The 27,685-nt window shown below is 43.3% G+C and overlaps 1 protein-coding gene across 1 annotated transcript; it reads right to left on the reverse strand.

The window, feature by feature from the left end:
* Positions 1-27,465, reverse strand: LOC139575362 (arrestin domain-containing protein 3-like). Its single transcript, XM_071400277.1, has 6 exons — positions 27,147-27,465; positions 16,727-16,913; positions 8,049-8,193; positions 1,481-1,691; positions 962-1,218; positions 1-804 (listed from the first exon to the last, which is right to left on the reverse strand). The coding sequence occupies exons 1-6, from the start codon at positions 27,403-27,405 to the stop codon at positions 661-663; spliced, it is 1,203 nt and encodes a 400-aa protein (XP_071256378.1). The 5' UTR covers positions 27,406-27,465; the 3' UTR covers positions 1-660.
* Between the last annotated feature and the right edge of the window lie 220 nt (positions 27,466-27,685).

Here is a 27,685-nt window from a genome sequence, read left to right on the forward strand (position 1 = left end):
CAGCGTTGTACGTGTTCATGCTCTTTATTAACGAACAAACACAGAAACAAAACGTGAAATACAAACCGAAACAGTTCCGTGTGGGACAAACACTGACACGGAAAATAACCACCCACGAAACTCAGGTGGAAAAAGGCTATCTAAGTATGATTCTCAATCAGAGACAACTAACGACACCTGCCTCTGATTGAGAATCATACCAGGCCAAACGAAAAAACAAACATAGAAAAACAAACATAGATAACCCACCCAACTGACGCCCTGACCATACTAAAACAAAGAAATAACAAAAGAACTAGGGTCAGAACGTGACTTCAATAAACGCTGGACCTTTTTTAGGGTGCAGGAACAATATGATTTTCTCCTTCACTTAGGTTTTATTGAATATTAGTTCACGGTAAATAGTAACTGCGTTTGCCAAATATTTGACATATAGTGATAATAATGAAAATATAAAGAAATAATGATTTTTATATGAGAAATTGTGAACATTACATGCACACAATAAATAATATACAAAACAACAACACATTTAGCAATCTCAGATTTAAAAAAGGACCAAAATTACGGTTAAATCATACACATAAATACACTGTATACAGTACATTGATAGATTAATATGCATCAGAAGAGAGTAGTATTTCATTTGATCCCGCGTGCCTATAGCTGCTTGGAGGCTGACCCATCAATGTTAGGGAGTAAGGTGTAAGGTGGGGGTTCCTGCCCAAGACCTTGAGTTGCAGGGAGAACAATAATGGGTAGCTTGATCTCAGGGTTTTTAGTCAGGGCAACATCAAGGGCAACCTGAAAGAACAGAAAAATAATATGTATTAAAAACCATGAAATGGTTATAGGGCAGGCTACTCTTTATGATCATCTCTGTATTACCCTTCCAATATTAGGCTTGTTTTCTTGTCCTGTTTTGGAGTATTTTCAAGCCATTTCTACAATTGTCAATTACCTTCAGTCTGTACTCTAGCTTGAGTATGTGGCAGTTGAGGATGGTTGGAGTGAGTTCTGCAGAGATGGTGAAGAGCTTGGTCACAATCTGTCTGCTGGACGAAGCAATAGACTCGCCTTTTTCTTTCACAAGGTTTTGCGTGTCGACTCTTCTTTCCCCTCGGGCAAAGAAACTCTTCTTTTCATAAAAGTAGAAAATGGGCTTGATTGTGCGTGTTGAGCTGTTGGTGATATGTGCTGTGACTTCCAATGTCTCACCTGTAAAATATTTACAGATGCAGAAAAATCCATATTATCAATTTGAATAGCCATTGACATCATACATTTCTATGACATAGAACAATGTGATTGGAGGTGGTCTGACAACAGTGAACTGGAACTATTTTAACACTTATGTGGCACCAAAACTTGAACCCTTGTCCTTGTTTTACTACAGTATAGGCCTTTAGCCCCAGGGTAGTGGAACTGATCATGTAGTGCTGATGCTACTCATTTCTACAAGTTGCTGTTGAATCATTACCTTGCTGGTATCCCATCTTCTCAGTGTGAATACTCATAGAGATGTTTCCAGACGCAAAGAACACAATATCCTTATCCTTGGTCCCATGCTGAGGTTCCTGAAAAGGCGCAACAGTGATGCAACAGTTTTGACACAACATACCTGTAGAATGTGATAATGATCTCTTGTGCAATGACAGTAGTGCTAGGTGTATCGTAGCCCGTTCCTGCAGTCAATGACCAAAAGCCCCTCTTTGGCCTCATGGGTGGAATGTTATTAATATTTTTCATAATTTCATCATTAATCAAGTTTTTTTGTTTACGACGGAAATCCGGTGTTTCTCTGTCCAATGGTTTTGCTATATTTCAGTCTTCTGTGATGTATATAAAGCGGGAATATAGGAATGCAAACTCAAAATTGTAATTCTATATCTGACATGGTACAGCTGTCTTCTTTTTTTTAAGCCCATAACCATGTGCGGGATGTGTATACTTTTGTTTCAAAGTCGATTTGTTTAAGACAACCAAGAATCACTCTGTGTGACTCTGATTTACCCCAGTGCAGTAAAAGGTTAAATGCCCAGTGCAGTAAAAGGTTAAATGCCCAGTGCAGTAAAAGGTTAAAGGCCCAGTGCAGTAAAAGGTTAAAGGCCCAGTGCAGTAAAAGGTTAAATGCCCAGTGCAGTAAAAGGTTAAATGCCCAGTGCAGTAAAAGGTTAAATGCCCAGTGCAGTAAAAGGTTAAAGGCCCAGTGCAGTAAAAGGTTAAATGCCCAGTGCAGTAAAAGGTTAAAGGCCCAGTGCAGTAAAAGTTTAAAGGCCCAGTGCAGTAAAAGGTTAAAGGCCCAGTGCAGTAAAAGGTTAAAGGCCCAGTGCAGTAAAAGGTTAAATGCCCAGTGCAGTAAAAGGTTAAAGGCCCAGTGCAGTAAAAGGTTAAATGCCCAGTGCAGTAAAAGGTTAAAGGCCCAGTGCAGTAAAAGGTTAAAGGCCCAGTGCAGTAAAAGGTTAAATGCCCAGTGCAGTAAAAGGTTAAAGGCCCAGTGCAGTAAAAGGTTAAAGGCCCAGTGCAGTAAAAGGTTAAATGCCCAGTGCAGTAAAAGGTTAAAGGCCCAGTGCAGTAAAAGGTTAAAGGCCCAGTGCAGTAAAAGGTTAAAGGCCCAGTGCAGTAAAAGGTTAAATGCCCAGTGCAGTAAAAGGTTAAAGGCCCAGTGCAGTAAAAGGTTAAAGGCCCAGTGCAGTAAAAGGTTAAAGGCCCAGTGCAGTAAAAGGTTAAAGGCCCAGTGCAGTAAAAGGTTAAAGGCCCAGTGCAGTAAAAGGTTAAATGCCCAGTGCAGTAAAAGGTTAAATGCCCAGTGCAGTAAAAGGTTAAAGGCCCAGTGCAGTAAAAGGTTAAAGGCCCAGTGCAGTAAAAGGTTAAAGGCCCAGTGCAGTAAAAGGTTAAAGGCCCAGTGCAGTCAAAGGTTAAATGCCCAGTGCAGTCAAAGGTTAAATGCCCAGTGCAGTAAAAGGTTAAAGGCCCAGTGCAGTAAAAGGTTAAATGCCCAGTGCAGTAATCAATCAATCAATCAATCAATTTTATTTTATATAGCCCTTCGTACATCAGCTAATATCTCGAAGTGCTGTACAGACACCCAGCCTAAAACCCCAAACAGCTAGTAATGCAGGTGTAGAAGCACGGTGGCTAGGAAAAACTCCCTAGAAAGGCCAAAACCTAGGAAGAAACCTAGAGAGGAACCAGGCTATGAGGGGTGGCCAGTCCTCTTCTGGCTGTGCCGGGTGGAGATTATAACAGAACTATGCCAAGATGTTCAAAAATGTTCATAAGTGACAAGCATGGTCAAATAATAATCATGAATAATTTTCAGTTGGCTTTTCATAGCCGATCATCAAGAGTTGAAAAACAACAGGTCTGGGACAGGTGGCGGTTCCATAACCGCAGGCAGAACAGCTGAAACTGGAATAGCAGCAAGGCCAGGCGGACTGGGGACAGCAAGGAGTCACCACGGGCGGCAGTCCCGACGCATGGTCCTAGGGCCCAGGTCCTCCGAGAGAAAGAAAGAGAGAAGGAGAAAATTAGAGAGAGCCAAGATTTTCAAAATTTCCATAAATGACAAGCATGGTCAAATAATAATCAGGAATAAATCTCAGTTGGCTTTTCATAGCCGATCATTAAGAGTTGAAAACAGCAGGTCTGGGACAGGTAGGGGTTCCATAACCGCAGGCAGAACAGTTGAAACTGGAATAGCAGCAAGGCCAGGCGGACTGGGGACAGCAAGGAGTCACCACGGCCGGTAGTCCCGACGTATGGTCCTAGGGCTCAGGTCCTCCGAGAGAAAGAAAGAGAGAAGGAGAAAATTAGAGAGAGCCAAGATTTTCAAAATGTTCATAAATGACAAGCATGGTCAAATAATAATCAGGAATAAATCTCAGTTGGCTTTTCATAGCCGATCATTAAGAGTTGAAAACAGCAGGTCTGGGACAGGTAGGGGTTCCGTAACCACAGGCAGAACAGTTGAAACTGGAATAGCAGCAAGGCCAGGCGGACTGGGGACAGCAAGGTGTCATCATGCCCGGTAGTCCTGACGTATGGTCCTAGGGCTCAGGTTCTCAGAGAGAAAGAGAGAACGAGAGAATTAGAGAGAGCATACTTAAATTCACACAGGACACTGGATAAGACAGGAGAAGTACTCCAGGTAACCAACTGACCCTAGCCCCCCGACACAAACTACTGCAGCATAAATACTGGAGGCTGAGACAGGAGCGGTCAGGAGACACTGTGGCCCCATCCGAAGAAACCCCCGGACAGGGCCAAATAGGAAGGATATAACCCCACCCACTTTGCCAAAGCACAGCCCCCGCACCACTAGAGGGAAATCCTCAACCACCAACTTACAATCCTGAGACAAGGCCGAGTATAGCCCACAAAGGTCTCCACCACAGCACAAACCAAGGGGGGGCGCCAACCCAGACAGGAAGATCACGTCAGTAACTCAACCCACTCAAGTGACGCACCCCTCCTAGGGACGGCATGAAAGAGCACCAGCAAGCCAGTGACTCAGCCCCTGTAACAGGGTTAGAGGCAGAGAATCCCAGTGGAGAGAGGGGAACCGGCCTGGCAGAGACAGCAAGGGCGGTTCGTTGCTCCAGAGCCTTTCCGTTCACCTTCACACTCCTGGGCCAGGCTACACTCAATCATATGACCTACTGAAGAGATAAGTCTTCAGTAAAGACTTAAAGGTTGAGACCGAGTCTGCGTCTCTCACATGGGTAGGCAGACTGTTCCATAAAAATGGAGATCTATAGGAGAAAGCCCTGCCTCCCGCTGTTTGCTTAGAAATTCTAGGGACAATTAGGAGGCCTGCGTCTTGTGACCGTAGCGTACGTATTGGTATGTACGGCAGGACCAACTCGGAAAGATAGGTAGGAGCAAGCCCATGTAACGCTTTATAGGTTAACAGTAAAACCTTGAAATCAGCCCTTGCCTTAACAGGAAGCCAGTGTAGGGAAGCTAGCACTGGAGTAATATGATCAAATTTCTTGGTTCTAGTCAGGATTCTAGCAGCCGTATTTAGCACTAACTGAAGTTTATTTAGTGCTTTATCCGGGTAGCCGGAAAGTAGAGCATTGCAGTAGTCTAACCTAGAAGTAACAAATGCATGGATTAATTTTTCTGCATCATTTTTGGACAGAAAATTTCTGATTTTTGCAATGTTACGTAGATGGAAAAAAGCTGTCCTTGAAACAGTCTTGATATGTTCGTCAAAAGAGAGATCAGGGTCAAGAGTAACGCCGAGGTCCTTCACAGTTTTATTTGAGACGACTTTACAACCATCAAGATGAATTGTCAGATTTAACAGAAGATCTCTTTGTTTCTTGGGACCTAGAACAAGCATCTCTGTTTTGTCCGAGTTTAAAAGTAGAAAGTTTTCAGCCATCCACTTCCTTATGTCTGAAACACAGGCTTCTAGCGAGGGCAATTTTGGGGCTTCACCATGTTTCATTGAAATGTACAGCTGTGTGTCATCCGCATAGCAGTGAAAGTTAACATTATGTTTTCGAATAACATCCCCAAGAGGTAAAATATATAGTGAAAACAATAGTGGTCCTAAAACGGAACCTTGAGGAACACCGAAATGTACAGTTGATTTGTCAGAGGACAGACCATTCACAGAGACAAACTGATATCTTTCCGACAGGTAAGATCTAAACCAGGCCAGAACTTGTCCGTGTAGACCAATTTGGGTTTCCAGTCTCTCCAAAAGAATGTGGTGATCGATGGTGTCAAAGGCAGCACTAAGGTCTAGTAGCACGAGGACAGATGCAGAGCCTCGGTCTGACGCCATTAAAAGGTCATTTACCACCTTCACAAGTGCAGTCTCAGTGCTATGATGGGGTCTAAAACCAGACTGAAGCATTTCGTATACATTATTTGTCTTCAGAAAGGCAGTGAGTTGCTGCGCAACAGCTTTTTCTAAAATCTTTGAGAGGAATGGAAGATTCGATATAGGCCGATAGTTTTTTATATTTTCCGGGTCAAGGTTTGGCTTTTTCAAGAGAGGCTTTATCACTGCCACTTTTAGTGAGTTTGGTACACATCCGGTGGATAGAGAGCTGTTTATTATGTTCAACATAGGAGGGCCAAGCACAGGAAGCAGCTCCTTCAGCAGTTTAGTAGGAATAGGATCCAGTATGCAGCTTGAAGGTTTAGAGGCCATGATTATTTTCATCATTGTGTCAAGAGATATAGTACTAAAACACTTAAGTGTCTCTCCCGATCCCAGGCCCTCGCAGAGCTGTGCAGATCCAGGACAGCTAAGCCCTGGAGGAATACGCAGATTCAAAGAGGAGTCCGTAATTTGCTTTCTAATGGTCATGATCTTTTCCTCAAAGAAGTTCATGAATTTATTACTGCTGAAGTGAAAGCCATCCTCTCTTGGGGAATGCTGCTTTTTAGTTAGTTTCGCAACAGTATCAAAAAGAAATTTTGGATTGTTCTTATTTTCCTCGATTAAGTTGGAAAAGTAGGATGAGCGAGCAGCAGTGAGGGCTCTTCGGTACTGCACGGTACTGTCTTTCCAAGCTAGTCGGAAGACTTCCAGTTTGGTGTGGCGCCATTTCCGTTCCAATTTCCTGGAAGCTTGCTTCAAAGCTCGGGTATTTTCTGTATACCAGGGAGCTAGTTTCTTATGACAAATGTTTTTCGTTTTTAGGGGTGCAACTGCATCTAGGGTATTGCGCAAGGTTAAATTGAGTTCCTCAGTTAGGTGGTTAACTGATTTTTGTCCTCTGACGTCCTTGGGTAGGCAGAAGGAGTCTGGAAGGGCATCAAGGAATTTTTGTGTTGTCTGAGAATTTATAGCACGACTTTTGATGCTCCTTGGTTGGGGTCTGAGCAGATTATTTGTTGCGATTGCAAACGTAATAAAATGGTGGTCCGATAGTCCAGGATTATGTGGAAAAACATTAAGATCTACAACATTTATTCCATGGGACAAAACTAGGTCCAGAGTATGACTGTGGCAGTGAGTAGGTCCAGAGACATGTTGGACAAAACCCACTGAGTCGATAATGGCTCCGAAAGACTTTTGGAGTGGGTCTGTGGACTTCTCCATGTGAATATTAAAATCACCAAAAATTAGAATATGATCTGCTATGACTACAAGGTCTGATAGGAATTCAGGAAACTCAGAGAGGAACGCTGTATATGGCCCAGGAGGCCTGTAAACAGTAGCTATAAAAAGTGATTGAGTAGGCTGCATAGATTTCATGACTAGAAGCTCAAAAGACGAAAACGCCATTTTTATTTTGTAAATTGAAATTTGCTATCGTAAATGTTAGCAACACCTCCGCCTTTGCGGGATGCACGGGGGATATGGTCACTAGTGTAACCAGGAGGTGAGGCCTCATTTAACACAGTAAAAGGTTAAAGGCCCAGTGCAGTAAAAGGTTAAAGGCCCAGTGCAGTCAAATGTTAAATGCCCAGTGCAGTAAAAGGTTAAAGGCCCAGTGCAGTCAAAGTTTAAAGGCCCAGTGCAGTAAAAGTTTAAAGGCCCAGTGCAGTAAAAGTTTAAAGGCCCAGTGCAGTCAAAAGCATGATCTTATTGTGTTTTCTACATATTTCCACACTGTGAGGTTGGAATAGTACTGTGGAATTGTGAAAATTATGATAATGCCCTTTTAGTGTAAGAGCTGTTTGAAAAGACCACCTGACATTTCAGCCTGTTTTGGTGGGATGGAGTTTTGGCCTGCCTGGTGACATCATCAGGCTGTAAATGAGTTAATAAACCAATAACAAAGATAGCTCCAAACCTCTGCCAATAGCAGCTAGTTTTCAGCTTTTCCCTCCCCACTCAGACCACTCTCAGACAGTCCTAGCAACAGTTTTGCTTGAGAAAAGGCTCTTTGCTAAGAAGCCATTTTTGTTTCTTTTTGACTATTATTGTAAGGTACTTAATTGTTACCCTGAAATAATTTGATATTGAGATAAAAAATGACTTCATTGGACCTTTAGGAAACACTCTTTGCTACAGTATATGGAGATCAGTGCAGTCTGATCATATGACAGTATACAGCAGTTCCACAGGTTCATACCATTAATGCAGGAAGAGATATGTCTGCTTTGGAGATGAAGGTGAACTTAGTCTTGGCTGTCTTGTCCACCTTCATTGATCTGCTCAACTTTGCCTCCAACGAGTAGACAATATTGCCTCGCCTGGCTTTGAAGGTGCTTGGTATATTTCAGAGAAATATAGGATTATAATTACTATAAGGTAATAACAGACAACATATTTGACAAATATGCATTTGTTTTTACTCAAATAGTCTAATTTTCAGTCAAATGTACAGTGTGTGTGTGTGTGTGTGTGTGTGTGTGTGTGTGTGTGTGTGTGTGTGTGTGTGTGTGTGTGTGTGTGTGTGTGTGTGTGTGTGTGTGTGTGTGTGTGTGTGTGTGTGTGTGTGTGTGTGTGTGTGTGTGACATTTTTCTTGCCTGAGTAGCCTCGTTTCACCTCCAAAAATACAATTAAAACCATCTAGTGTTCAGCGAAATAACAACACAATGCCAATACAGGTAGCCTAGTCAAATAATTAACATCCAATCACATTAACCATTCCTCTCTCGCGGGAATTCCACTAACGGTCCATATGTAGCCAAACGTAGCTGCTGCTCATGTTGGTATCTGTACTGATGGCGCAAAAGCCATGACAGGGAGACATAGTGGAGTGGTAACACGTGTGCAAGCAGTTGCTCCCGATGCCACTTGGGTACACTGCAGCATCCCCCGAGAGGCTCTTGCTGCCAAAGGAATGCCTGAGAGCTTGAAAGACGTTTTGGACACTACAGTGAAAATGGTTAACTTTGTTAAAGGAAGTCCCCTGAACTCTCGTGTATTTTCTGCACTATGCAATGATATGGGCAGCGACCATGTAGCGCTTTTACAACATACAGAAGTGCGCTGGTTATCAAGGGGCAAAGAATTGACATGTTTTTTGGAATTGAGAGACAAGCTTAAAGTTTTCTTTACTGACCATAATTTTAACTTGTCTGACAGCTTGCATTATGATGAGTTTCTCACATGACTGGTCTATCTGGGTGATGTTTTTTCTCGCCTGAATGATCTGAATCTAGGATTACAGGGACTCTCCGCAACTACAGTATATTCAATGTGCGGGACAAAATTGAATCTATGATTAATTAAGAAGTTGGAGCTCTTCTCTGTCTGCATTAACAAAGACAACACACAGGTCTTTCCATCATTGTATGATTTTTTGTGTGCAAATGAACTCAAGCTTACGGACAATGTCAAATGTGATATAGCGAAGCACCTGAGTGAGTTGGGTGCGCAATTACGCAGGTAGTTTCCTGAAACGGATGACACAAACAACTGGATTCATTATCCCTTTCATGCCCTGCCTACAGTCCACTTACCGATATCTGAACAAGAGTGCCTCATCGAAGTTCTGTGAAAATTGAATTTAATCAGAAGCCATTGCCAGATTTCTGGATTGGGCTGCGCTCAGAGTATACTGCCTTGGCAAATCACGCTGTTAAAACAATGATGCCCTTTGCAACCACGTACCTACACTACCGTTCAAAAGTTTGGGGTCACTTAGAAATGTCCTTGTTTTTGAAAGAAAAGCTATTTTCTTTTCCATTTTCCATTTTTTTCCTCTCCGGGATGCTGGCCTTCTAGGCAGAGTTCCTCTGTCCAGTGTCTGTGGTCTTTCGCCCATCTTAATCTTTTCTTTTTATTGGCCAGTCTGAGATATGTCTTTCTCTTTACAACTCTGCCTAGAAGGCCAGCATCCCAGAGTCGCCTCTTCACTGTTGACGTTGAGACTGGTGTTTTGCGGGTACTATTTAATGAAGCTGCCAGTTGAGGACTTGTGAGGTGTCTGTTTCTCAAACTAGACACTCTAATGTACTTGTCCTCTTGCTCAGTTGTGCACCAGGGCCTCCCACTCCTCTTTCTATTCTGGTTAGAGCCAGTTGGCGCTGTTCTGTGAAGGGAGTAGTACACAGCGTTGTACGAGATCTTCAGTTTCTTGGCAATTTCTCGCATGGAATAGCCTTCATTTCTCAGAACAAAAATAGACTGACGAGTTTCAGAAGAAAGTTTCTTTGTTTCTGGCCATTTTGAGCCTGTAATCGAACCCACAAATGCTTATGCTCCAGATACTCAACTAGTCTAAAGAAGGCCAGCTGTATTGTTTCTTTAATCAGAACAACAGTTTTCAGCTGTGCTAACATAATTGCAAAAGGGTTTTCTAATGATCAATTAGCCTTTTAAAATTATAAACTTGGATTAGCTAACACAACGTGCCATTGGAACACAGGAGTGATGGTTGCTGATATGGGCCTCTGTACGCCTATGTAGATATTCCACAAAAAAATCTGCCGTTTCCAGCTACTATAGTCATTTCCCAAAGATTGGAAAGCTGCTGCGGTCATACCCCTCTTCAAAGGGGGTGACACTCTAGACCCAAACTGCTACAGACCTATATCTATCCTACCCTGTCTTTCTAAGGTCTTCGAAAGCCAAGTTAACAAACAGATTACCATTTCGAATCCCATCGTACCTTCTCCGCTATGCAATCTGGTTTCAGAGCTGGTCATGGGTGCACCTCAGCCACGCTCCGGGTCCAAAACGATATCATAACCGCCATCGATAAGAGACATTACTGCGCAGCCGTATTCATCGACCTGGCCAAGGCTTTCGACTCTGTCAATCACCACATTCTTATTGGCAGACTCGACAGCCTTGGTTTCTCAAATGATTGCCTCGCCTGGTTTACAACCTACTTCTCTGATAGAGTTGAGTGTGTCAAATCGGAGGGCCTGTTGTCCAGACCTCTGACAGTCTCTATGGGGGTGACACAGGGTTCAATTCTCGGGCCTACTCTCTTCTCTGTATACATCAATGATGTTGCTCTTGCTGCTTGTGACTCTCTGATCCACCTCTACGCAGACGACACCATTCTGTATACTTCTGGCCCTTCTTTGGACACTGTGTTAACTAACCTCCAGACGAGCTTCAATGCCATACAACTCTCCTTCCGTGGCCTCCAACTGCTCTTAAACGCAAGTAAAATTAAATGCATGCTATTCAATCGATCACTGCCTGCACCTGCTCGCCCGTCCAGCATCACTACTCTGGACGGCTCTGACTTAGAATACGTGGACAGCTACAAATACCTAGATGTCTGGTTAGACTGTAAACTCTCCTTCCAGACTCACATTAAGCATCTCCAATCCAAAATTAAATCTAGAATCGGCTTCCTATATCGCAACAAAGCATCCTTCACTCATGCTGCCAAACATACCCTCGTAAAACTGACCATCCTACCGATCCTCGACTTCGGTGATGTCATCTATAAAATAGCCTCCAACACTCTACTCAACAAACTGGATGCAGTCTATCACAGTGTCATCCGTTCTGTCACCAAAGCCCCATATACTACCCACCATTGCGACCTCTACACTCTCGTTGGTTGGCCCTCGCTTCATACTCGTCGCCAAACCCACTGGCTACAGGTTATCTACAAGTCTCTGCTAAGTAAAGCCCCGCCTTATCTCAGCTCACTGGTCACCATAGCAGCACCCACTCGTAGCACGCGCTCCAGCAGGTATATCTCACTGGTCACCCCCAAAGCCAATTCCTCCTTTGGTCGTCTCTCCTTCCAGTTCTCTGCTGCCAATGACTGGAACGAACTACAAAAATCTCTGAAGCTGGAAACACTTATCTCCCTCACTAGCTTTAAGCACCAGCTGTCAGAGCAGCTCACAGATTACTGCACCTGTACATAGCCCATCTATAATTTATCCCAAACAACTACCGCTTCCCCTACTGTTTTTATTTATTTTGCTCCTTTGCACCCCATTATTTCTATTTCTACTTTGCACATTCTTCCACTGCAAATCTACCATTCCAGTGTTTTACTTGCTATATTGTATTTACCTCGCCACCATGGCCTTTTTTTGCCTTTACCTCCCTTATCTCACCTCATTTGCTCACATTGTATATAGACTTATTTTTCTACTGTGTTATTTACTGTATGTTTTGTTTATTCCATGTGTAACTCTGTGTTGTTGTATGTGTCAAATTGCTATGCTTTAACTTGGCCAGGTCGCAGTTGCAAATGAGAATTTGTTCTCAACTAGCCTACCTGGTTAAATAAAGGTGAAATAAAATTAAAAATTAAAAATTTATTTACAACATTAACAATGTCTCTTGTCTCTTAATTGCTGTAAGTCTGTTGTTAATTTGTTTACAGAGAATTAGTACTGTATTTGGTCAAACACAATTTTTTCCCCAACAGTTTGCTAAGAGCTGGCAGCAAGCTGATAGGTCTGTTGTTAGAACCAGTAAAGGCCGCTTTACCACTCTTGGGTAACAGAATGACTTTGGCTTCCCTTCATGCCTGAGGACAAATACTTTCCTCTAGGCTTAGATTAAAGATATGACAGATAGGAGTGGCTATAGAGTCAGCTACCATCCTGACTCTACCATCCAGCTACCATCATCTTGGCCATGTTCTGTTATAATTTTCTACACTTGCCAGGAGGTTAGTAGTTATTAATCGATAACAATCCTTTTTACACCTCTCCAACACTAACTTTACAAAATTCAAACTTGCAATGCTTTTCTTTAATATATACAGTATAAATATTTGTATATACATGAGTATGATGGCTCACTGTTCATTGTTGGCATTTCCTGCCTAAGTTTGCCCACTTTGCCAATTAAGTCATCATTAAAACAATTGCCAACATCAATTGGTTTTATGATGAATACGCCATCTGATTCAATGTAAGATGGAGTTCAATTTGTCTTTCTGCCCATAATTTCATTTAAAGTACTCTGTTTTTTCCACCATTCATCTTGCCTTCATAATACAGTTTCTTCTTCTTTTTATTGAGTTTAGTCACATAATTTCTCAATTTTCAGTTAAGTCAGCCAGTCAGATGTGCAGCCACACTTATAGCCACTCCTTTTGCCCCATCTCTTTCAAGTATACAGTTTTTCAATTCATCACCAATCCATGGAGCCTTAACAGTCAGTTTCTTAATAGGTGCATGTTTATCAATAATTGGAAGAACTAATTTAATAAATGTGTCAAGTGCAGCGTCTGGATGCTCCTTTTTAATCACATCAGACCAAAAAATATTTGTAAAATCATCCACATAACAATCACAGCAAAACTTTTTGTATGATATCTTTTACACTATTTTAGGTCAAGCTTTTAGAACTTTGGCTTTCCTGGATATTGCCACAATATTGTGATCACTGCATCCAATGGGTACAGATACAGCTTTAGAACAGAGTTCTACAGTATTAGTAAAAATGTAATCAATACATGTGGATGATCTTGTTCCTGTAGTGTTTGTAAACACCCTGGTAGGTTGATGAATAACCTGAACCAGATTGCAGGCACTGGTTACAGAGAAAACTTTGTCTTGGATAGACAGCTTGATGACAACCAGTCAATATTCAGGTCCCCAAGAAAGTTGACCTCTCTGTTTACATCACATACACTATCAAGCATTTCACACATATTATTTAGATACTGACTGTTAGCACATGGTGCCCTATAGCAACACCCCAAAAGAAAAGGCTTTAGATGTGCCAGGTGAACCTGCAACCACAGCAATTCAATAACACTTGACGTAAGATATGCTCTAAGCATTACAGGGATATGGCATCTGAATATATACAGCAATACCTCCCCCATAAGCATTCCTGTCTCTACTACAGATGTTATATCATTGTATTGCTACTGCTGTATCATCAAATTAATTATCTAAGTTCCAACTCTCTAGAGACCGCAGGAGCAGTAGAGATACTCTTAATGATCGGCTATGAAAAGCCAACTGACATTTACTCCTGAGGTGCTGACTTGCTGCACCCTCGACAACTACTGTGATTATTATTATTTGACCATGCTGGTCATTTATGAACATTTGAACATCTTGGCCATGTTCTGTTATAATCTCCACCCGGCTCAGCCAGAAGAGGACTGGCCACCCCTCATAGCCTGGTTCCTCTCTAGGTTTCTTCCTAGGTTTTGGCCTTTCTAGGGAGTTTTTCCTAGCCACCGTGCTTCTACACCTGCATTGCTTGCTGTTAGGGGTTTTAGGCTGGGTTTCTGTACAGCACTTTGAGATATCAGCTGATGTACGAAGGGCTATATAAATAAATTTGATTTGATTTGATTTAAGTGAGTCTCAGAAATGGCTACTCTATTAATGTTATCTGATGTTAGAGAGTTATTGATTTAATTAACTTAATTTCTAAGACTACATATATTAATATGGACTATTTTCAGCCCTTTCCTGGGTAGTTAATCTATTATGTTTATAGACATAATATGGAAAAGAGCAAACAAAGCAAGATAAAAAATAGACATTCAGCAGTCCATTAATCAGTTGGTGTGTGTAAGTATGTGTGTGTGTGTGTGTGTGCTGCAGGGTTGAATCTACACTACATGGCCTGGCTCGCAGTCACCGTTCCAATTCATCCCAAAGGTGTTCGATGAGGTTGAGGTCAGGGCTCTGTGCAGACCAGCCAACTTCTTCCACACCGATCTCGACAAACTATTTCTGTATGGACCTCACTTTGTGCATGCTGATACAGGAAAGGGCCTTCAGCAAACTGTTGCCACAAAGTTGGAAGTACAGAATCGTCTAGAATGTCATTGTATGCTGTAATATTAAGATTTCCCTTCACTGGAACTAAGGGGCCTAGCATGAACCATGAAAAACAGCCTCAGACCATTATTCCTCCTTGCATGTAGCGTTCTCCTGGCATCTGACAAACCCAAATTCGTCCATCGGACTGCCAGATGGTAAAGCGTGATTCATCGCTCCAGAGAACGTGTTTCCACTGCTTCAGAGTCCAATGGCGATGAGCTTTACACCACTTCAGCCAACACATGGCATTGAGCATGGTGATCTTAGGCTTGTGTGCGGCTGCTCGACAAGGAAACCCATTTAATGAAGCTCCCAGCAAACAGTTCTTGTGCTGACATTGCTTCCAGAGGCAGTTTGAAACTCGGTAGCAACCAAGGACCAGTGGTGTAAAGTACTTCAGTAAAAATACTTTGAAGTACTAAACTAGTTTTTTGGGGGTATCTGTACTTTACTATTTATATTTTTGACTACTTTTACTTTTACTTCACTACATTGCTAAAGAGGATAATGTATTTTTTACTCCATACATTTTCCCTGACACCCAAAAGTACTTGTTACATTTTGAATGCTTAGCAGGACAGGAAAATTGTCAAATTCACGCTCTTAAAAGAGAAAATCCTTGGACATCCCTACTGCATCTGATCTGGTGGACTCACTACACACAAATGCTTCGTTTGTAAATGGTGTCTGAGTGATGGAGTGTGCCCATTGCTATCAGTAAATTAAAAAATCCTGAAAATCGTGCCGTCTGGTTTGCTTAATATAAGGAATTTGAAATTATTTATACTTTTACTTTTACTTTTGATACTTAAGTATATTTAAAACCAAACACTTTTACTCAAGTAGTATTTTACTGGGTAACTTTCACTTTTACTTCAGTCATTATCTATTTCTGTATCTTTACTTTTCCTCAAGTATGACAATCGGGTACTTTTTCCACCACTGCCAAGGACAGACAATTTTTACGCGGTACGTGCTTCAGCACTCGGCTGTCCTGTTCTGTGAGCTTGTGTGGCCTACCACTTCGCGGCTGTATATATACAGTGCATACGGAAAGTATTCAGAACCCTTCACTTTTTAAATTTTGTTACGTTACAGCCTTATTCTAAAATGTATTAAATGTTTTTCCCCCTCATCAATCTACACATAATAACAAAGTAAATCATGTTTTTATACATTTTAACAAATGTATTAAAAAATACAAAATAAAATATTCCATTTAGATAATATTCAGACCCTTTACTCAGTACTTTGTTTTTGTTGAAGCACCCTTGGCAGTGATTACAGCCACGAGTCTTCTTGGTTATGACGCTACAAGCTTGGTGTAATGTGGTGCGTGCTGGTGGCACGGAAGTCAGGTGCAGGAGAATGAACTTGGTAAAAAACGGAGCTGTTTAATAAACATCAAAACCTCCGAAAACCAAAGTATACAAAATAACAAATAGAGGGTGCAAAACCTGTCGCAAACCAGAAATAACAATAAACACCTACATACAACAAACAATCTCTGACAAGGAAATGAGGGGAAACAGAGGGTTAAATACACAACATGTATTTGATGGGATTGGAACCAGGTCTGTAGGAAGACAAGACAAAACAAACGGAAAATGAAAAATGGATCAATGATGGCTAGAAGGTCGGTGACGTCGATCGCCGAACACCGTCCGGATCAAGGAGAGGGACCGACTTCGGTGGAAGACCCGGAGGGTGAGGCACAGAACGATCCGGATGGAGACGGTGGAAATCTCGCAGCATAGAAGGATCCAACACGTCCTCCACCGGAACCCAGCATCAATCCTTCGGACATTTTACATTTACATTTACATTTTAGTCATTTAGCAGACGCTCTTATCCAGAGCGACTTACAGTAGAGTGCATACATTTTATTACATTTTTACATACTGAGACAAGGATATCCCTACCGGCCAAGAGCAGACGCTCTTATCCAGAGCGACTTACAGTAGAGTGCATACATTTTATTACATTTTTTTTTTTTTTTTTTTTTACATACTGAGACAAGGATATCCCTACCGGCCAAACCCTCCCTACCGGCCAAACCCTCCCTAACCCGGACGACGCTATGCCAATTGTGCGTCGCCCCACGGACCATACCCCTCCCAGTCCACGAGGTACTGAAGGCCCCTCACCCGACGTCTTGAATCCAGTATGGAACGAACGGAGTACGCCGGGTCCCCCTCGATGTCCAGAGGGGGCGGGAGGAACCTCCCGCACCTCAGACTCCTGGAGTGGACCAGCCACCACCGGCCTGAGGAGAGACACATGGAACGAGGGGTTAATAGGGTAATTGGGGGGAATTTGTAACCTATAACATACCTCGTTCACTCTCCTCAGGACTTTAAATGCCCCCACAAACCGCGGACCCAGATTCTGGCAGGGCAGGCGAAGGGGCAGGTTTCGGGTCGAGAGCCAGACCCTATCCACTGGTGCGAACACCGGGGCCTCACTGCGGTGACGGTCTGCCCCACTTCCTGGCGCATCACGGCGCGCAGAAGATGGACATGAGCAGCGTTCCATGTCTCCTCCGCGCGCCGGAACCAGTCGTCCACCGCAGGAGCCTCGGTCTGACTCTGATGCCAAGGAGCCAGAAACGGCTGATACCCCAATACACACTGGAAGGGGGTGAGGTTTGTGGAGGAGTGGCGGAGCGAGTTCTGGGCATTCTCTGCCCAGAGCACGAACGCTGCCCACTCCCCCGGTCGGTCCTGGGAATAAGACCTCAGAAACCTACCCACATCCTGGTTTACTCTCTCCACCTGCCCGTTACTCTCGGGGTGAAAACCTGAGGTAAGGCTAACCGAGATCCCTAGACGTTCCATGAACGCCTTCCAGACCCTTGAAGTGAACTCGGGACCTCGATCAGACACTATATCCTCAGGCACCTCGTAGTGCTGGAAGACGTGTGTAAACAAGGCCTCCGCAGTCTTTAGGGCCGTAGGGAGACCGGGCAGAGGGAGGAGACGGCAGGACTTAGAGAAACGATCCACAACGACCAGGATAGTGGTGTTTCCATGTGAAGGAGGAAGATCAGTCAGGAAATCCACTGACAGATGCGACCATGGTCGTTGTGGAACGGGTAAGGGTTGTAACTTACCTCTGGGCAGGTCTCTAGGAGCCTTGCACTGGGCGCACACCGAGCAGGAGGTAACATAAACCCTCACGTCCTTAGCTAAAGTGGGCCACCAGTACTTCTCACTAAGACAGCGCACCGTCCGACCGATACCAGGATGACCAGAGGAGGGTGACGTATGGGCCCAATAGATTAGCCGGTCGCGGACAGCAGACGGAACGTACAGACGCCCAGCCGGACATTGAAGGGGAGCGGGCTCTGTACGCAACGCCTGCTCAATGTCCGAGTCCAGCTCCCACACTACCGGTGCCACCAGGCAAGAGGCCGGGAGTATTGGAGTGGGATCCATGGGCCACTCCTCTGTATCTTACAGCCGGGACAATGCGTATGCCTTAGCGTTCTGAGAGCCTGGTCTGTATGAAAGAGTAAATACAAAACGGGTGAAAAACATGGCCCACCTTGCCTGGCGAGGGTTCAGTCTCCTCGCCACCCGGATGTACTCCAGATTACGGTGGTCAGTCCAGATAAGAAAAGGGTGTTTAGCCCCCTCAAGCCAATGTCTCCATGCCTTCAAGGCCTTGACGACAGCCAACAGCTCCTGGTCCCCCACATCATAGTTTCACTCTGCCGGGCTGAGCTTCTTCGAGAAGAAGGCACAGGGGCGGAGCTTCGGTGGCGTACCCGAGTGCTGAGAGAGCACCGCTCCTATTCCAGCCTCGGACGCGTCCACCTCCACTATGAACGCCAAAGAGGGATCCGGATTGGCCAGCATGGGAGCCGAGGTAAACAGAGCCCTCGGGTGACTAAAAGCCCTGTCCGCCTCAGCTGACCACTGCAAGCGCACCAGGCCCCCCTTCAGCAGTGAGGTAATGGGAGCTGCCAACTGACCAAAACCCCAGATAAACCTCCGGTAGTAGTTGGCAAACCCTAAGAACCGCTGCACCTCCTTTACCGTGGTGGGAGTCGGCCAATTACGCACGGCTGCAATGCGGTCATTCTCCATCTCCACCCCTGACGTGGAAATGTGATACCCTAGGAAGGAGACGGACTGTTGGAAGAACAGGCCTTGACGTACAGGTCATGCTCGAACAGGCGACCAAGCACTCTGCGCACCAGGGACACATGCTCAGTGCGTGTAGCGGAGTATATCAAAATGTCATCAATATACACTACTACACCCTGCCCGTGCAGGTCCCTGAAAATCTTGTCTACAAAGAAGACTGATGGCGCATTCATCAACCCGTACGGCATGACGAGGTACTCATAGTGCCCAGAGGTGGTACTGAAAGCCGTATTCCACTCGCCTCCCTCTCGGATACGCACCAGGTTGTAAGCGCTCCTGAGATCTAGTTTGGTGAAGAAGCGCGACCCGTGCATTGATTCTATCGCTATAGCAATGAGCTGTAGCGGGTAACTATACCTCACCGATAGTCAATACACTGGTGCAGACCCCCATCCTTCTTCTTCACAAAAAATAAACTTGAGGTGGGTGAAGTGGAGGACCGAATGTACCCCTGACGCAGGGATTCAGAGACATATGTTTCCATAGCCTCCGTCCTCCGTCACACCTGTATTTGGGGAGTTTCTCCCATTCTTCTCTGCAGATCCTCTCAAGCACTTAAAGTATTTCTCACTGGCATGGTATGTAACTGATGTTTTCAAGTGTGCTTTATATTCAGTCCAAGTCACAGTAGCTTTTCCTTTGGCAAAAGACAAAAAAGTGAGAGACTGGATATGCTGTGTATTGATATTCTAGTTTTGTCCCTTTAGGGCACCTGTAACCCCCCCCCCTTGCTTACCTATGTTGAAATGCTTGGGATGTTCTTCCTGTGAAACGCATTAAACAATGCCCACGTTAATTTCTACTCCCGTCTCATGTCCTGTCCTTATATTAGTTGTATAAGTAATAGTGTGCTATACACCAAAACTGGCGACGAGGAAGAAACGTTCTCACGTTTGTGCTCATTATCTTCGCCAGAAAGTCTGAGTTAAATTCGTAATTTTTTTCCACTGTAGAAAGACGCAAACAAAACGAGGAGCTAGCCAGTCGAGTGATGCTAGCTAGCTTTTGATGTCACAGCAACGAGACCCTCGAGGGATAGGAAGAGTTTCACTGCGGGAGAAAGTGAAGTTAGCGTGAGTTAAAAGAGGGAAAAAAAGGGTCTGGGAATAAGGGTCCGTCTGAAAAGTGAGAAAGAAAAATAAACCGAAAATGTCTGCATTGGTTGGAAATATAGGAACATTTGATGAATCTGTGGAACAATGGAGTTCTTACACAGAATGTTTTGAGTACTTTGTGTTGGCAAAGCAGAAGTCGTTGTGCCAACATTTTTGACTTGGGAGGAAAAACATTCAATCTACTGCGCAGCCTAGTAACGCCAAAAAACCTGGTGATAAATCATATGATGAAATTGTGGCTACCTTAAAACTTCTTATGGCTGCAGGGGCAGTATTGAGTAGCTTGGATAAAAGGTGCCCATTTCAAACGGCCTCGTACTCAATTCTTGCTCGTACAATATGCATATTATTATTACTATTGGATAGAAAACACTCTCAAGTTTCTAAAACCGTTTGAATTATATCTGTGAGTAAAACAGAACTCATTTTGCAGCAAACTTCCTGTCAGAAAGTGAAAAATCTGAAATCGAGGCTCTGTTCCAGGGCCTCCCTAATCATTTGCTTGAAATCTATTAGTATACATGCACTTCATACGCCTTCCACTAGATGTCAATAGGCTGTGAGGGGTGAAATGGGGTCTCTAGCTCTTTCTATGGTCAAAAGAGAGAACTTGGAATGACAGGACCCCAATTTCCTTTGTTCAGGAAGACGCGGAAAGGACTTCCGCATTGGCTTCTGAAAAGCTTTTGTTATAGACGGCTAATATCTCCGGCTTTGATTTTATTTGATAAATGTGACAATATCATCGTAAAGTATGTTTTTTCAATATAGTTTAATCAGATTATTGAAATTTTTTCGGGAGTTTTGGCGTGTTCCGTTCTCTGCGTTTGTTGACGATGGACAGCTTCGCGCCACTTGGCAAGTTTTGCTTGCTAATTCGAGAGGGAAAAAGGACATTCTAAATCCAAACAACGATTGTTCTGGACAAAGGACCACTTGTACAAGATTCTGATGGAAGCTCAACAAAAGTAGGACCCATTTATGATGTTATTTCCTATTTCTGTCGAAAATGTGTTGTTGCGTTTTCCGCCTTGATTTTTGGCGCTGTCTCGCTATAACGTAAGCTGCATGTCGTACTAAAGTTATTTTTAGAATTCTAACACGGCGATTGCATTAAGAACTAGTGTATCTATCATTTGCTGTACAACAAGTATTTTTTAGTAACGTTTATGATTAGTTATTTGGTCAGAATAGGTGAGTGTCAGAAATATATCCGGAGATTCTGGAAAATATTTGCTACGTTTTCACAATGTATAACCACGGATTTCAGCTCTAAATATGCATATTTTCGAACAAACCATATATGTATTGTGTAATATGATGTTATGGGACTGTCATCTGATGAAGTTTATGAAGGTTAGTGAAATAATTTATATCTTTTGCTGGTTTTGTCGCTATCGCTACTATTGCCTTGAATCAATGTAGTTGTGTGGTTGGCTATTGTAGTAAGCTAATATAATGCTATATTGTGTTTTCGCTGTAAAACACTTAAAGAATCGGAAATATTGGCTGGATTCACAAGATGTTTGTCTTTCATTTGCTGTACACCATGTATTTCACCATGTTTTATGATGAGTATTTAGGTATTTCAATTTGGTCTCTGTAATTGTTCTAGCTGCTTCGGTGCTATTTCCGATTGTAGCTGCAATGTAAAACTATGATTTATACCTCAAATATGCACATTTTTCGAACAAAACATAGATTTATTGTATAACATGTTATAAGACTGTCATCTGATGAAGTTGTTTCTTGGTTAGTTTGGTTGGTTCCTGGTTAGTTTGGTTGGTTTTGTGCAAGCCACCTGTGCTGTGAAAAATGTCTGTGCTTTTTTGTATTTGGTGGTGAGCTAACATAAATATACGTGGTGTTTTCGCTGTAAAACATTTTTAAAAATCGGACATGTTGGCTGGATTCACAAGATGTTTATCTTTCATTTGCTGTATTGGACTTGTTAATGTGTGAAAGTTAAATATTTCAAAAAAATATATTTTGAATTTCGCGCCCTGCACTTGGACTGGCTGTTGTCATATTGTGCCCGACTTCGGGCTTGCAGCCCAAAGAAGTTAAATCAAGAGGAGGGGGAATCAATCTCACAGTTTGTGGCTGTATTGAAACAGTTATCTGAACACTGTGAATTTGGGTGATAAATGAGTGACACTATACGTGATAGGTTAGTGTGTGGCATGCGCAGTGAGGCAATTCAGAAATGCCTTTTGACTGAGAGTAACTTAACATTGCAGAGAGCAATAGAAGTGAGTACGTCAATGGAAATGGCAAATAAAGACGCACAACAGCTAAGTGCATCAACCCAAGTGCATAAGGTGTCTACGTGGTTAAAAAACAAGGCAGGAGGTGGCAAGCCATGCTATCGCTGTGGGAAACCAGGTCACCAAGCAGAGGAGTGTTGGTGCAAAGACTTAGACTGGAGAAGTTGTGGGAGAAAAGGGTCACATCGAACGTGCATGTAAAAACAAAAAGACACAATCAAACAAAAGTACTGAACAAAGGAAAAGCGACTTCAGGGAGTACAAAAAGAAAGTGCATAAAATGGAGCACACAGAGGATGAACAAAGTGATACCCTGTCTGAAGGGGAAGAATCTTTGCATGTTTTGTCCATTTCAGACAATGGATACGGATACGGATACTGGGTGACACCGCTACTTGATGGAAATGCAGTACGGATGCAAGTGGACAGTGGAGCAGTCATATCTTTGCTGTCTGAGGAGAACTTGGCAGTATGAAGGACATAACAGTTAAACTGACCGTGAAACCAGACAGCAAGCCAAAATGCTTCAAAGCTAGACCTGTCCCATACGCCATAAAACCAAAAGTAGAAATTTAGCTAAACAGACTAGTGGAGAGTGGAGTATTGGATCCAGTGAATGTTATTGAATGGGCTACACCCGTTGTTCCAGTCATAAAAAAAGATGGATCACTCAGACTCTGTGGTGATTTCAAAGTCACCATTAACCCAGTCTTGACTGCTGAAAAATATCCACTACCCCTCATTGACGACCTCTTTTCTGGTTGAGCTGGAGGACAAAAATTCAGTAAGATAGACTTATGTCAGGCCTATCTGCAGATGCATGTGGACCAAGAGTCACAAGAACTGTTGACCATAGTGACTCACAAATGACTGTACAGGTACCAGAGGCTTCCTTTGGAATCACCTCAGCTCCGGCCTTGTTTCAGAGAGCTACGGACCAGATACTGAGTGGGCTCACTGGGGTCCAATGTTACCTCGATGATCTATTCATCACCGGCAAAGACGAGCAGGAGCACCTGAGAAACCTGAATGCTACACTACAGAGATTGGAGGAGTATGGTCTGAGGATCCGGAAGGACAAATGCAAGTTTTTCCGGCCCTCTGTTGAGTACCTTGGCCACGTCATCGACAGTTCGGGGCTCCACAAGGTACCATCAAAGGTGAAGGCCGTTGCGGAAGCTCCATCCCCACAGAACGTGAGTCAACTGAGATCATTCTTAGGACTACTGACATACTACACAAAGTTTGTGCCAAACATAGCTAGCATGTTAAAGCCACTGCATGAACTTTTGAACAAAACCAAACAGTGGAAGTGGACAGACAGATGTGAGGAAGCCTTCAAGGAAGTGAAAACAGCCTTAGCTTAGTCAGAGGCCCTAAACCACTTCAACCCCAACTTGCCATTACAGTTGGCATGTGATGCATCGCCTTATGGCGTTGGTGCGGTTGTCTCACACATCATGCCATCAGGTGAAGAAAGGCCAATTGCTTTCGCATCACAGACGTTAAGTAAAGCCGAGAGCAATTATGCACAGATAGAGCGTGAAGCACTCACCATTGTGTTTGGAGTTAAGAAATGTCATCAGTTTCTGTTTGGCCGACGATTCACACTGCTGACGGACCATAGAACCCTCACCTCCATCTTTGGTCCCCACACCGGCATTCCGTCGCTTGCAGCCAGCCGCATGCAGCGTTGTGCATTATTGTTATCTGATCACCAGTACGATATCAAGTACAGAAGGTCTGAGCAGCACTGCAATGCAGACGGCCTCTCAGGGCTTCCCTTACCTGTCGCACACACTGAGCACTCCCAGGCTGAAATCTTCTACTTCAAGGAAGTGACGAACGCCCCAGTTACATCTGTCCAAGTGAAAAAGTTCACCCACACTGATCCAGTGATGTCTGAGGTCGTGGACATTGTCACTCGTGGAAAATTAGGAGAGATGTCGGACAGCCTACAACCTTACATAGTGAGGAGAAAAGAGCTCACAGTTCAGTTTGGATGCTTGCTATGGGGTTTTCAAGTCATCATACCGCCAGCACTGAGAAGGCAGGTGCTTGAAGAACTCCATTCAGGGCACTGTGGCATTGTGCGATTGAAGGAGATTGCACGCAGCTACTTTTGCTGGCCAGGTCTGGACGCAGCAATCGAAGACAAGGTCAAGTCATGTTCTGCATGTCAAAAGATGAGGAACATGCCTCAGCTAGTGCCACTACACCCACGGGACTTCCCAGAGGAGCCTTGGCAGCGAGTCCACATAGACTATGCAGGCCCACTGGAGGATTGTATGTTCTTAGTCATAGTTGACGCACACAGCAAATGGCCTGAGGTCATAGTGATGAAGAGCACCTCAGCGGAGAGAACCATCGAAGAGCTGTGGTCAATCTTCAGTCGCTTCGGCTTGCCAACGCAACTCGTTAGTGATAATGGCCCCCAACTGGTGTCTGAAGAGTTCCGGTCATTCATGGAAGCAAATGGAATTCAGCACATCAAGTCAGCGCCGTATCACCCTGCAACGAACGGCCTCGCTGAAAGGTTTGTCCAAACGATGAAGCAAGCTTTAAAATCATCACAAAGGAACGGCTCCCTCAATAAGCGCCTAAACACCTTCCTGTTAAACTACAGAAACACTCCCGACACTACAACCAAAGTGGCACCCGCGTCAGCCATGATGAAAAGACAGCTACGCACGCGACTCAACCTCCTGAGACCTCCAAAGACTAAAACAGGTTGTACAGACACAACAGAGAGCCCAGGTGGAGAGACGGAGAGAAGCAAAAGACAGAAGCTTCATGGCTGGAGAGAGAGTTCTTGCTCAGAACTACTGCAAAGGTCCAAAGTGGATACCAGCCACAGTGGTTGCACAAACAGGGCCTGTGTCCTACACAGTTCACACACCGGAAAACATCATCTGGAGGAGACACGTGGATCAACTGTTGCCAGGAACCAACCTCAGAGATGACTCCTGTCAAGTGACAAACCAAGATCAGCTACTGGAGACCTACCATGACTACGAGCCATCACCTGAACATCCACTGCAGCACCCTACAAATGTGGAAAGTTCTCCAGACTCACCTGAACCAGCCAGAGTGCCTACTCAGGGTACTGTTGCACCCCAGTCTGGGAATACACCATCACCACTCCGACTCAGAGACAATGTGACTGTAGACTCACCTGTACGTCGTCATTACCCTGTAGGAGAAAGACGACCCCCTGACAGGTTGACTATTTAGTTCAGACTAACCTCCGACATTGGGGCAGAATACACCCCAGGGTTAAGTCGGGGAACTGAGGCAGTCTACCCTCTTTCCCTAGTTTAGAAAAGGTTATTCTGAAAACTTAATTTATTTACATTAAGAGAACTTATGTTAAAAATAAAACAATAGGCAAAACAGTGAATATTTACTTTTTCCTTATGTCATCAAAGGTAAAGGGGGAGGAATATGTTGTGTATTGATATTCTAGTTTTGTCCCTTTAGGGCACCTGTAACCTACCCTTGCTTACCTATTAAACAATGCCCACGTTAATTTCTACTCCCGTCTCATGTCCTGTCCTGATATTAGTTGTATAAGTAATACAGTGTGCTATACAACAGGATCTTAGTTTCTTTGAGACCTCCAGAGTGATTTGCCCATTCAGATGATCTCCAGTGGTGATTATATTTTGTTGCATTGATCACATCATAATTAATGGAGATGCTGTTGATAGGCATTATCTCTTGAGAATTTTGTTTATAAATTGGCTGCTACTAAAATAATTAAAAACAGAATGAAAGTACAGTTCAGGTAATACTGGACTAAGAGACAGTATACAGCTGCCTCCAACAACCTAAATTATTGTCTTGATCTAAAGGTAGTATTTAACTCCCTCTACAGCCTCGTTTACACCTTTCGCTAACATGTGGGTTTCATTATCTGATCAATATGATCCAATTACTATCTGTTCAAGGTTTGTCGTGTCGACACATGGTATTCAAATGTATCTCTTATCTGTCCACTGTGTCCACATTGTGACCAGATTTCCTGGTACCTCAATGTATGCAGATTATTTGACAGATAATCTTTCAAAATAATATTCATTTATTTATATTAAGACAATTATTGTTGCCATATAAGTCAATTGTGCTACTTATCAATGATTTTAGAGACCAGTATAATGATTTGAATGGCTTGACCATCCAGATCTGTTTACACTTGATTGATATCCAGATACAATGCCCCTGATTACCTCTGGAGGTGATCACAATCAGATCACAATGCGTCTTTTAATCATCTGCACCTGTCTAAAAAATGTGGGCACAATCAGAATGTGGACAGGATCAGGACAAAAGGTGCATGTTACACAGGTAGGATCTTAATTTGACCTACATTGTCACAGCAAAATAATCCAGCATCAACAGGATTTGAAAGTTCAAAAAGTAGTCAAAAGTAGGCTACATGAAAAGTGCAATGCTGTTGTTATGACCGTGTGTTAGTGTGGGTTTTAAGTGAATTTATGTAAATCACAAAGCTCATCTGCATTTCCTGCAGAAACTATTTCTGCAGCAAAAGAGTGATCAAATTAAGATCCTGGGCAATTCCACAGTGATGCTGAGAAACAAAAATAATAATAATAATAATGATTGCAAAGTTAAACAAACCATACAACTCTATGCATAAGGACTACTTTGAACAATTTCCACTGAACATTTTACAAAAACACATTTGCAGTGCAAATGTGAAGTTTGGTAACAGAATGACGACACAAACAGCACAAACCGTCATTCTGTTCACAAGTTTTGCATCTGCATTGTTCAAGTAAATGTATTTTTTTTTTGGTTTAAAAAGGGCATAGGTGTGATTTTACCATGTCAAACTGTTAAGTACCATCAGACAATCCCAAACTCTACCTATGGTATGATTGGGTCCAGTCATTCCTCATTGTCTAATATTATTATGAACTTAAGTGAGAATGTCATACATTACCATTGCCTCTTCCCTTCTTCAATATATTGTTCTCAATTTTGAAGTATTTCTCGCTGGCATAGTATACAACTGTTGTATACTGTCCATAATGTTCAGTCCAACGCACAGCAGCCTTTCCTTTTGCCAAAAAAGTGAGAGACTGGATCTTAGTTTCTTTTGAGACATCCACAGTGATTCGCCCAGTCAGACGATCCCCACTGGTGAAGATGTTCTGTGCATTGATCGCATCATAATCAATGGAGAAGCTGTTGATAGTCATTCTCTTGAGAAAAATAGTTTGGTCCTGATCAACACAATGAAAACTCCCACTCAGGTAACACTTGACAAAGAGACTCCAAAAACCTGAATGGTTGACACAAGGCAAAGCAAGGTATTTAACTCTCTATGTGTGCAGGAAACTGGTTTTGCAACATGCCAAAACTGTATACAGGATAATGCTCAACTTCAATTATAGCATGTGGCATGGATCTTAAGCCTTTCCGTTTTGGAAAACTGACTGTCTATGACTGTGGTTTGAAATGTGACTTGAAATGTTCAAT

The sequence above is a fragment of the Salvelinus alpinus genome, chromosome 5, assembly GCF_045679555.1.
Source record: "Salvelinus alpinus chromosome 5, SLU_Salpinus.1, whole genome shotgun sequence".
NCBI lineage: Eukaryota > Metazoa > Chordata > Actinopteri > Salmoniformes > Salmonidae > Salvelinus > Salvelinus alpinus.